At 29.1% G+C, this 12,252-nt stretch overlaps 1 protein-coding gene across 1 annotated transcript; it reads right to left on the bottom strand.

Annotated features, from left to right (window-relative positions):
* Positions 1-8,888: 8,888 nt before the first annotated feature.
* On the bottom strand, positions 8,889-11,567 carry LOC108473040 (two-component response regulator ORR24-like). Its single transcript, XM_017774603.2, has 5 exons — positions 11,278-11,567; positions 10,809-10,961; positions 10,298-10,576; positions 10,118-10,194; positions 8,889-9,863 (listed from the first exon to the last, which is right to left on the bottom strand). Exons 1-5 carry the CDS (start codon positions 11,423-11,425, stop codon positions 9,033-9,035), a joined length of 1,488 nt encoding a protein of 495 aa, XP_017630092.1. The 5' UTR covers positions 11,426-11,567; the 3' UTR covers positions 8,889-9,032.
* Between the last annotated feature and the right edge of the window lie 685 nt (positions 11,568-12,252).

Here is a 12,252-nt window from a genome sequence, read left to right as displayed (position 1 = left end):
TACTTTAATGCCATGACAAATCTTTCACAACTTTGGTTGCCATCCAGCTAAATACAGCAAAGCTTTGATTGGGTTTCTTTATTTTATTATGAATGATAATAATATTATTATTAGCCTACGGGTCAAGTCTTTCTTTCAAACTCACAAATTAGTCCTTGCCATGGCTTCATTTGGATTGAGATACAATTAGTCTAATTGAATATATTTGGTGGTTGGATTAGCCTTTAATTTAGGAACGCAGCATTGCTGTTTGATTTGATAATTGAAAACTTCAAGTGTGGTGTTATACCAATGTAAAGCAAGCTACAGGAAATTAATAAGAAAGGGACAACTTATTCTCTAGATAAACAAATGTTAATCTAATATAATTTAATTCATCACTAAAATTAGTCATTCTATTAATCATGGGAGTTAAGTAATACGGTAAAAGTCTCTCCTACCTTAACTAGTGGTTGAGGGTTCAATCTTTGTATTGGGTATAAAGTAGCTTTAAAACTCATGGTCAATATTTACCCCTTAATAGGCTTATAGAATGTAAATGATTAGTTACTGGGCTTGCTCTTATTTAAATATAATATTTTTGGAAAAAGTAAATTACTATAGTGGCAAACCTCATGGCTAAACTAGCCACTGAACAAGGAATGGGTTTTCAGCTGGTTCAACACCCGCCGGAGGAGCTGCTACGGGTGATGCAGGCCGACAAAGAGGGTTGATCTATGCCCACAACAATTTTCACATAATCTTGGTCACCTGTTTCGAGTTTTTGCTTTATTCATATTCTTTGAAAAATTATTATTAATTAAATTTTAATTTTTAAAAAATTAAAATATCATGCATTTGCACTTATCAAAAGTTGATTAAAATAGTTATTGATTGAATTTTATTTTTTTAAATATCAGATGAAAAAACAAGAATTAAAATTCAAAAACTCAAAGAATACAAAAAACCGTAACAGATCAAAACGTGTTTCAACAAATAATTTTACTGTAAAAAAAATTGATCAAATTCAAATTGGTCCAGCTGTAGCCAAAAATTTATGATGGGATCTGAGGGGTAACAATCACACTAGGGCTGTAGGGCAGACTCAATTTCATCGAACAATCTGGCCATCTTTTTATCATAGATGTGCAACAAACATGGATATAATTCCAAATTTTTCAATGAACTGATGGAAGGTTGTGAGATTAATGATAAAATTAATAAAGAAAAACATTTGAGTGAGATTTTGATTTTTCAATTCACTTTAAGTAATACAACAACAAAAGTAAAGCTTACTAATATTGGTCCACATGAGTGGTGATGCACTTCATGGAAACATTAAACAGATCCATGAAACTATCATAATTAATCCCAAATAAAAAAGTTTGGTTATCCTTTTTTTTTTTTTCCTAAAAGGTCTTTTTTATTAAAATTAAATTCCTCGCAAGCTTTATAATTTTATCAGAATTTCCATTTTCTCCTTTGAATCTGAATCATGTAATTTATCACTTTTTTTACTCCATTCTCCCCTTAATTGTGGATCATATAAAATTATCTTAATGATTACAACCTTTTTCAGTTAAAATTTTCAGTTTTATATAGAAAATATTAGTGTTTTTTCTCATTAATTAAGATCATAATTCATAGTTGGATGTGTTACTAATCACAATCTACATTTTCACTCCGTCTAATAAAAGTTCAATGTCTCTTTGAAAAGAATGGTATATTCCAAAATCCAGTTTTCGCTAAATCAGTTGAGTATATTAAATAATAATAATTAACTGAAATAGACCGTTTTAGGAGAGGGTGTGTGAAAGTGTGTCTTGTTGAACAAGCTTTTCTATTGATATGTCAAGGAAAATGTGTCTAGTTAAATGCATTTTTCGATAATTACAAAGAAAGCTCGTCTAACTGAACATGCTTTCACACACTTTAAAAATAACATATTTCTCTAAATTTTAAAAAAACCGACTTATTTGATCGATAATTTTTTAAAAATATATGGCTAATTTAATCATCAGTTTGTCTTTTAACTTATATATATATAGATTTAAAAATAGGATAAATATTATAAAACAGTAATTAAAATATTAAGTGTGATATCTTCAAAATAAATTTATGACTTGAGAATGGAATCGTAATTAAACATTCAAACAACTTGTTTGGTGAATTTCTAAAAAAGAACAGAAAAGCAAAGTGGATCATGTGATTGTGCATGACTTATTATTTTATTTTATGCAGGGAAGCTCTTTTATTGAAGAAACGGAATCCATTTGGCTTGAAGTGAAAGTCAATATTTACAAACCATAAGAGCTAAGCTCAATATAAGGAAGCGAGAATAAAAAATCTACTCTTTTAAACAACATGAAGGATGACTTTTCATTTTGATATGTCACAAGAAAACGTGATGATTAGAAATGACAAATCAGTTATTGTATTTAATAAAAATTATATGTTTTGTTAATTAAAGATAAAAATAGTAATTTTAGTATTTAATTCAGTGTTAAGATTAATTTATTGAAAATTGATTGCTAATATTATTAAATTTGAATTTTTCATTATTTGTTAATAAAATAAATTTAGTTGCTAATCATGAATTTATTTTAATTTTATATTTAATTTGTCAAATACAATCTTTAAGATATTTTCATCAAATTAACTCTAAAATCTAAATTAAACATTAAAGTATTAAAATATATAACTTTTATAAAATATAAATACATAAATATTATATAAAAAAAATGTGAAACTCATATACTATCATGTATATTATTTATTTGAAAGAAGCTTGTATCAGTTCTAGGCTTGGGGTATCTTCCCTTTTCTTTTTCCAATTTGTTGCTGCTTGTTGTAAGCCATCCTTTCTAACGTGCTTGCTATTAATAAATATTACTTTTTTCTATTAAAAGTAACACTTTTTCAAAGTGGATGTCCTTTTTTAAGTAATAGTTAGTATACTACATAACGGGTTGGATCACATGTTCCTGTTTTTTTAGAAAGTAACTAATGTGAATGTCATTAATGTACAAGGAATAGATTAACACGCAATTAATCAATAATATTTGGAATGATACCAAAGAGAAAATGTGGTTACGATTTTAAATACAAGAATGCTCACGAACTCTGAATATAAATTACAAAATAAATATATATAATATTAAAAAAAAATATTTAAAATAAAACAAATTTTAAAGGCATAACTCACTTTTTAAGTGTGCTTAGTTGTAATTTACGCTTTCAAAGTTGTGAAAATAAAAATCAAATTTGATAATGGGAACAAAAATATAAGAGTAAATTCTACAAATGGTTACACAATTATGTTTGGTTTAAAATTTTTTAATTAGGCTTTTAACTTTTGAATTTGTTCATGTTTTAATCACTCGTGGTTAAATTGACAATGGGAAGCTTTATTCTAACTGGTACAATAACACATTTAGTCCTCAATACTTATATTTTTTATCAATTTGATCTTAATTCTAAATAATTCAATAAATTTAACCCTTCACATTTACAAATTGTATCAATTTGATCTACAAACTTCTTAACCAAAGTTTTTAGCTTTTAAAACAGAGGCATTCCACATCTATTATTATTTTTATTTATGGTTGAAATTATCCAATTGGCATATAACCCTTTTTTTATATTTTAAGAAGCTAGTGTTAGAAATTAACTAAACACCATTAGAAATAATAGAATTTACAAATTCTAAAATATAATATATAATAAAATTATATAAATAATTTATTATTTTTAAAAAATAATTTTCACTTTGACTAGCATAATTTTAAAAATGTCTTTTAAGAAGTTGGATCTAGAACCTATCAGGGTACTGATTTGAAATAAAAGATTGAGCCAATCAATCCGCGAACCAATTGAGTGAGCCTAAAAAATTCATTAATTTGACGATTGAACCGATTTTCTCTATTTTTTCTTTAAAATTATGCTAGCGAGTAAAAATATATATATTTTCTACAAATATTAAATTATCTATATAATTTTATTATATATATTATATTTTAAAATTTTTATTTTCTATTATTTTTAATGGTGTTTAGTTAATTTCTAACACTAACTTTATAGAAATATAAACAAAAGAGTTATGTATCGAATTGGATAATTTCAACCATAAATAAAATAATTAATAGAAGTGGAATGCTCTGTTTTAAAAGTTTGAAAGCTTTAGTTAGGAAGTTTGAGTACTAAATTGATAGAATTTGTAAATGTGAAAGATTAATTTATTCAATTATTTAGAATTAGGATCAAATTGATAGAATATGAAAGTATAAGGACTAAATGTGTTATTATACCAACTAGAAAAAGACATCCCATTATCAATTTAACATTGAGTAATCAAAACAGTAACAAATTCAAACTTTAGTGTCCAAATTAAAAAAATTAAAATTAAGAGACTAAAACAAAGACACAGGCATAATTGAGTGACAATTTATATAACTTATCTATAATATGAAAGTAGGGATGGAAGTAACATGATTCAAACTCATGCCATAATATAAATGATTAAGCTATAAATGATATAATATTAAAGGTAGTATATCCACATAACTTACATTAAACTAAATGTTTTTAATAAAATTTAAAAAAAAAAGAATAATTTTTTTTGATAAGATCGGATAAATCTATTAATTTCATCATTAATGTATAAATTTATACACAATCAATTATCAAATATAAATTGATATAAAAGAAAAAGAATTCACGTTACCTTCCTTTTATGATGATATCTTCTGTTGGTTATGACTTTCACTTGTTTGATATTCATTGCCATTGGCGTCAAAGAATCTATGCTGTTTTGTCTGCATGTCTTCCAAAAACTTTCATGTTCCCTGGTGTAGGAATTTCTCGTACACTACATGCTTTTTCTTTTTGACATGCATTTGACTCACGGGTACATCATATATGGATGTATTTTTTTTTTCTATTTCTATTTCTGTGATATATTTAAATTTAATTTACGACAAGTTTTCACCATTATTTTTTAAAAATGTAACTGTATAATATTTTGGTCTAAATAAATAAATAATGTGGTTATAATAGTTACAATGATGTTTGTAAATTTCAAAATGAAGTCCATTTAATAATAAATATTACTATCCTTTTAATTTGTTGATTAATGATTCTAAGCATTGGAGTTAATTATAAAAAAATTGAAAATAGAAATTGCCCTAATGTTGTCAGTGTCTTTCACAATAATATTCTCTATTGCTACATTATAATTAATGGCATGGTGAGAAGTGGGCTTCCTAGGAGCTTCCATTTTAATGCATAACTGTTTATAAACTTTATAGTTAAGTAATTAATGTAACTTAGCCTTACCCATGTGAGGAGTTTAAAAACAAAATACAGATGTAGCATTTCACTAAAAGTATTTTGGAATCCTTAAAAGGTGGGGAAGTTGGCAGTTTGTTTATTTAATAGAAGTGTTAATCATATATTATTATAAAATGTAATTAATATTTTTATATAACTTTTAAATTATTAATATATTTTTAGAATCTCTAAATTGAAGATGTTATATGCTTAAACGTGTTTAATTTCATGTCCTTCAATGTATTATAATAACATCAATGTTAATGAAGTTAAGACTCAATCAACTAAATTATTATCTTTCTAATTAATATTATTATAATTAAAGACGATAATGACAGTAGTACGATTGCAAAGCAATAAAAAAAGAAAATAAGAACACACAGATTTTACATGGAAATATTTTTGGGAAAAAATCACTGGCAGATTTTAACTACATCGATCATTTTAAGGGTTGAAAAACTCAGTTCTAATCAAAGTCAAATAGTAGAAGTATAGTTTTATACGGACTCAACTTGTGCGGTATGATCCGTACCGCGAGGGCTCCACCCTACCTCCACTCGCAACCTTGATCCAGTTTTGTGCTTAATAGTCCACACTCCCACTCCCACAAATCCTCTTATTTTACCACTGTATTTATTTCTTCAATAAGTGACGAGAATCGAGTCACATAATATTTAACAAGTATAAAATGATTAATTCAATAAAAAAAATATTTAACTAATACCTAAGCATAAATTATTTATTTAATTGTAATACTCTAAACATTATCTTAAATCTTAGAGTTAGGAGCTAATAATGACTGATACAAATTATTAATGAATAATTTGTTTTGTTTTTTTTTTTTTTTGGGGGGGGGTGGTGTGGGGTGGAGGTGAAGTGCTAAGATGTTGATTAAAGAATGGTAACAAAAAATTTGCTTAAAATTATTGAAACATTAATTGGCACGTATATCTTCTTGGTTGTAGATATCGCAAATCTAGCTTAGCTAGCTGTCATTTGTTGTTCCTACATCAAACACTGAAATGATAGAAACGGAAGACCGTGATCTATTTACTATTAAAAAAATTAATTAAATAAATTTTAGTCCAGTAACCCTAAACTTATCTTATTTTGATACCAATAAATTTGAGTTCATTCCAATTATTATTTGAACTTAATTCTAAAATTATTTTTAATTTTAAATTTAATAAATCAAATAATTTATTTTATTCGAAATTTGTTTTAATGTGGTCATGTATAAATCCATGGTTGAGAAAGAGGGTTTTTTCCCCTAATGATTATAGTTGTAAATCATCGATTTCAAGCAAACCTTCTCTAAATGTTTAATTTACTAGTTTGCTTTATAGCCGTCTCTTTCTAGTGTATATAGTGGCTGATTTGTGGGCGACATGTTTACAAATCATTATCCAATTTGCCAATAAACTAGCTCGGTTCCAGCCATGCAGCGCAATCTTCACTATTGTTTAATCAAAAATAGTAATCATATCATATTAGAGAAAAAAAAAAAAGTCCGAAATCTTAATTCTTTAGCCACTTCTCCTCTCGAGTAGCTGAGATAGCACTCAATCTTTGCTCGCTTACCATTATAATCATTAATTTTTGCTCGTTTGGTCTTCAAACCTGAGTTTGTTCCAAAGATAGAAATGATGGGTCGGTCCCCGATTTTGTGGAATTGGGTATAAATAGAAGACAATAATTTATGCACATATTGGGTCCTCTTCAACGGAGGTTTGGACCTTAGTCCAGTGAAATTTCGAGGAGCATTTATATTTCACTTTAAAATTGTACACGAAACCCTAGACCAAGAACCATATGTTCTCCGTGATAGATTTTTTTGATGGAACACTTGGGCGGCCATAAATGGTTCAAAATCAAAGAGACTACATATATCTATGGTTCCTATCAGCTTAAAATGTCTCATAGAAGCCGATCAACATCAAAGCTCAAGGAACCATGGCTGCCAGTCCCTTGATGATGAAGTGAGTCGGATGAACTCTAGGAGACAAATGAATAGTAGTCTACCTGTTCTGAAGCATTTATTGTGGTTAGATTCTTCTTCTGTAAAACTGGGTTTAGAATCAATCTCCTTGTCTGGTTTCGTAATGGATTTCTTCTCCATGGCATTTATGAACTTGCTTAGATGTTTAATATACTCGGGATAAGTTTCCAGGTTGCAAATGGCCGCCACCTTTCACCCATAAAGGCTCCTATTTTCCCTTCATAAGCTCCCATAATCGTTTCGCATGATACCAATCGACAACCTCAACGTTTTTGCCATGCAGACATTTGTATAACTAAAACTGAAGAACTAAGGAAGGTAACCAAAATAATGATGCAATGGAAAAGATACTAACATGTATAACTGGATTGGAACCGGACAGTTGACTCGTCGTATTTTGTCTATGTTCTGCAAATATTCCGACCGAATGATTTTTAAGGATTGCAGCAGAAAGGAAGTGTTTAGAGTTTAGAGGAAGGTGAAAATGCTTTGAAAATATCAAACCAAAATGCCTGAAAGGGTGGCTCCCCTTCCAACAGATTGGCCATATCTCCATATTCCTTCTTCAAACAATTCTACACTGCCTCCATGTCATAATACGTGATGAATTCTGTTGACTATTGCAATTACAAGGGGAAATGAAAGCAACTTATCATATAGAAATTTATACATACAGGTAAAAACATTTTTCTACCAAATCAAATTTTCAATAATTTAAAAATTAATGGATATTTGTCGATTGAATTTTAACTCGATTGATATAGATAATGTTGCCAATACAAGAATACGTGTACACTTATATTGAGATAATTAAAAAAAAAATTCGCAATGTTGTAGTGTTGTTTACCCTCAAAACAAAGCGAAAGACAAGAAAAAGAAAGAAGACGAATAAATACAAACTTAAAGACTCTTCTACCTTACGAGAAGATCTTCATGTCCTAAATAATAATAACTGCAAAATAAATAGCATTGTAGCGGATATAATTTAGTGATAAAAGTGTGATTCATTCTATTAATCCCCTAAGAGTTAAGGGATCTTTCAATTTATTTTATATTCGAGTAAAAATTTTATTTTTAAAAGAATTTAATCATACATTCTCGTTATTTGGATCTAAGGGCCAATTAAATTATATATATATATATATTTAATTATATTCTAACTAAAATTGAAAATTAAATTATAAAATTACGAAACATAATTTTTTCAATTGGATCAATACTTACAATTGAATAAGTATGAGGAAAAGATTCATAAATAAAGATACAAAAGTGTATTTCTAATAGTAGCTAATTTTTTTATGGGATAGATTGAAGCAATAATAATAACAAAAGGAATAACACAAAAAGATAATTGGACATTAAAAAAAATTCAGGATTCATTTTTATATTATAGGAGCACCGTGAGTATCGGAAACATGTATAAATTCTTCTCAAATATCCTTAATTTTATTTTTTATTTACTTATATAAGATGGATTAAAATATGGGTTAATCACATTTGTGTTAAATGCAAACAAAGAAGAGTTTAAGCCATTTCATGAAAAGCTCTTTGAGGAAAAAAAAAGAGCGCTTGTGTTCGGAGATTAATAAAATGAAAATTCATTTATTTATCCATTTTTATTTTTTTTTAAGGGAAGAAGACAAAATGGACAAGTTACAGCCGGCCAACCTGAAATTAAAAGCAAGCAAAACAAATAAAAAAAAAAATGTTGAAGGAACATGTTGCTTCAACACCAAGCATCATAAGTCTTCTGACATATCTTATACACACAACAAAATAACACAAAACATACAAACAAAAATGGAACCAGGGAATCCGCTCGGCAGAATGAATGATTCGTATTGCCGTTATTATCGTGTCTGCTATCTCCCCTCTGTTGCTTTGTTGCATAATCCATATTCAGAATGATATAATTATTTAGACCAACATTGGAGATGTCTCCTTTAGAGTCCTCCAAATTTGCTGATTTTGCCTTGAAAGAACAAAGATCAAGAATGCTGTTACTAAGGGATGCTTGATTTCCAAACGCACCACTATGTTTCGTTTGTTGTGTGTTTGATTGTAACAACAAAGGGTTGCCTGAGGAAACATGTAGAGTATTACACGAGCCACCAACCGCCATTCTGGCATCTTGGAAGTTCGGATCATTAACGCGATTAAATTCTCCACAACCGTTCGTGGGCTTGTTCTGCGACGGTTGATTGAGATCTACCGATGTTGGGATCCCTTGAAACAAAGTTCCATTTTTTTTCTGGTTTGCAGGTACCACGGCTGGCTGGATCTTCCCAGAACCATTGATCGGATTGTTCGATGTTTGACAATGTCCAGGTTGAATCACGCTAGAAGAAATCCCATGTAGGCTTAAAGTAGCTGAGGTGTTCAGTCTCCCAAACATTCCACCTGGTTGATAAGATGGCAGAGAGGCACTTGAAATCCTTCCAGGTCCAGTCAATGTGTGAAAATATCCAAAGCCTCCCAATGGACCCATGCGCAAGTAAGACGGATCTTTACTGCCTAATGTAGCAACAATGCTGTGTCCTATGTAAAGCCTATATTTCTGCAAGACAACAGAAGATAGTAAGCTTAAATACTGCACACTTTATAAAAGCTCATACTTCAAGTATATGCAATTCTCCCATGTGCATGGCCCAGCCAAACTCTTACAAAAGCTTGAACTGAAGTTGCAATAACTTCATTAACAATGTGCTAATTCTAACAAGGAGTAAAATGGTAACAAAACACTCTACTAAAACTAGCAGATTGGTTGTTACGTTTTCCCTTGTGAGCCCTCACCATTCATAAGGACATTACCTGTAGATGGCTTGCTACAGTTTCCCTTTTGAGGCCCTCAACATTCATAAGGTCAAGAACTTTCTTCGGAACAGCCTCTGAATCATTTAAATAAAGAGAAGATGAAAAATTAAAACTAGAAATGAAGCTGGTATGCTGCGTCACAGTAAGAGACACGAATCTAAACAGCATAAAACTCACTATCAAGACCCAATTCGTTGACAGCTGAAACAAACTTCCTATGCACCTCATCAGACCAAACAACTCGAGGCTTTTCCTGGATCGAGCGATCCTCATCTTCGTGTCCGTTATCTTGATTCAGTGCATTAATGTGATCTTTAAAGTCAGGTTTGTTTTTTCTCACAACGTGTTGCCATATGTTTTTTAGCTCCTCGATGCGAACTGGCTTCAATAAGTAGTCACAAGCGCCATGAGTAATCCCCTTCATTACAAGCTCTGTATCACCATGAGTTGACAACACTGGAATTTCATCAAGAATAAGATAATATGGTATAAATCACTCTCAAACACTTATAATTTACTAATCAAATTTAGATCCAGAATAATTATGGGTTTATAAAACCATCAAACTTCACCCAAAAAAAATTTTCATTCATTCCACAAATAATTCAAAAGACAAAAGAGGGGAAAGAGCAAAATCAAATGGGAATAATTCAGTGCCATAAAATGGAAAAAAATGGTTAATACTTACTGATTACAGGTAGGTCCATTTCAAGCCCCACGAGTTCAAGAAGCTTAAAGGCATCCATGTCTGGCATGTTAACACCAGTAATAACCAAGTCATATCTGTTCCTGTTTTCCCTCAACATTTTGAGGGCCGTAGTTGCCTGATTGGTTGTGGAAACTGCAGAAAAAGAAAACATACATGATATGTCAAAAAGAAGCCCACTGTCTTAGCATTGTTACAAGTCAAACCTAGCATTCTACAATTACAAAGACCCTAATCACGTCAAAGCACAAGTCACAGATCTTCCTGACAGAAGCATTTATTTAACATTTTGAGAACAATAAATAAAACTTTGAATTAAAGATTGAGAATAAACAGAACAGTAAACACGTAACTTGTGAGCAGAATCTAGAAGTGAATTTCAACCTTTGAGATAAGAATAAAGAAAAATTTTCAAGAGCATTCAAAAGGGAAAACAAAAACAACCACTAACCATGATATTGGCATTTACGAAGGAGATTCTCCAAAACTTTGAGACAAACAGGATCATCATCAACTGCTAAAACATGCATGCCAATTGGAAACCGGTCCTTACCACCATCTTCACCATTGGAACCACCCCTTTTCTCCTGCAGGGTCATTGATAAAATAAGGGATCCAAACACCCACCCAGATACAATCTTTTTCAAGTTTATCTATAGTACCTATCTAAACTCAGATAGCCAAAACCAAACTGAAATGGTGGAAAAAGAAAAAGTAAAGCTTTGCAATTAAAATGATAAGTAATTCTAGTACAATAAATAACAGACTTTACTATATCTGCCCTATGACTCGATCAATTAAGTAATCTTAACCGTGGATTTGGGTTTGTCCTACACAAATTTAACAGTTTTATAAATATTTCATTCAAATGGGGTGTAACATCATTATTTTTTTATTTTTAAATGTTATTATTAATTTAAAATTATATTAAATGTTATATAAAATTAAAAATTTAAATTAAATTAATACTTGGATAATTATTATTTTTAATTATTTCATTAAATTTAAAATTAACATATAATATAAATTATTTAATTTAAATAAAATAGATATATAATTTTTTAATTTTTAAAAGTTCTAAAAAATTTATATAAATGTCCATAACTATTGTATAAATTTATTTTAAAGAATAGTATTTTAATTTCTCATTTTAACATTTTTTTGTATGTTTTACTTTCTTCAATTCTTTTAAATTTTAAATATTAAATTAAAAATAAATTATAATTTAATTAATAAATACAATCAAGTATATCACACAAAAAAAACTAATATATGTTATATTACGAGGTTTTAACTAAATAGTTATGTTTACACTATAGTTATATGACATTTGATATAACATATGAATGCCATGTATCTTTTAAACATTTAAATTTTAAAATATTAATCCAAATAATTTTTAGGAATATTTGAAATACGGTTTATA

The sequence above is a fragment of the Gossypium arboreum genome, chromosome 5 (assembly GCF_025698485.1).
Source record: "Gossypium arboreum isolate Shixiya-1 chromosome 5, ASM2569848v2, whole genome shotgun sequence".
In the NCBI taxonomy this organism is placed as follows: Eukaryota; Viridiplantae; Streptophyta; class Magnoliopsida; order Malvales; family Malvaceae; genus Gossypium; species Gossypium arboreum.
This window is presented reverse-complemented; position numbering and strand designations above follow the sequence as displayed.

Coding starts and splice junctions, on each gene's coding strand:
- LOC108473040 (XM_017774603.2), bottom strand. CDS start 11,425: ATGACCCTGCAGGAGAAAAGGGGTGGTTCCAATGGTGAAGATGGTGGT. Junction 10,577..10,808: donor AATGGACCTACCTGTAATCA/GTAAGTATTAAC, acceptor ATGAAATTCCAG/TGTTGTCAACTCATGGTGAT. Junction 9,864..10,117: donor CTGTAGCAAGCCATCTACAG/GTAATGTCCTTA, acceptor GTTGTCTTGCAG/AAATATAGGCTTTACATAGG.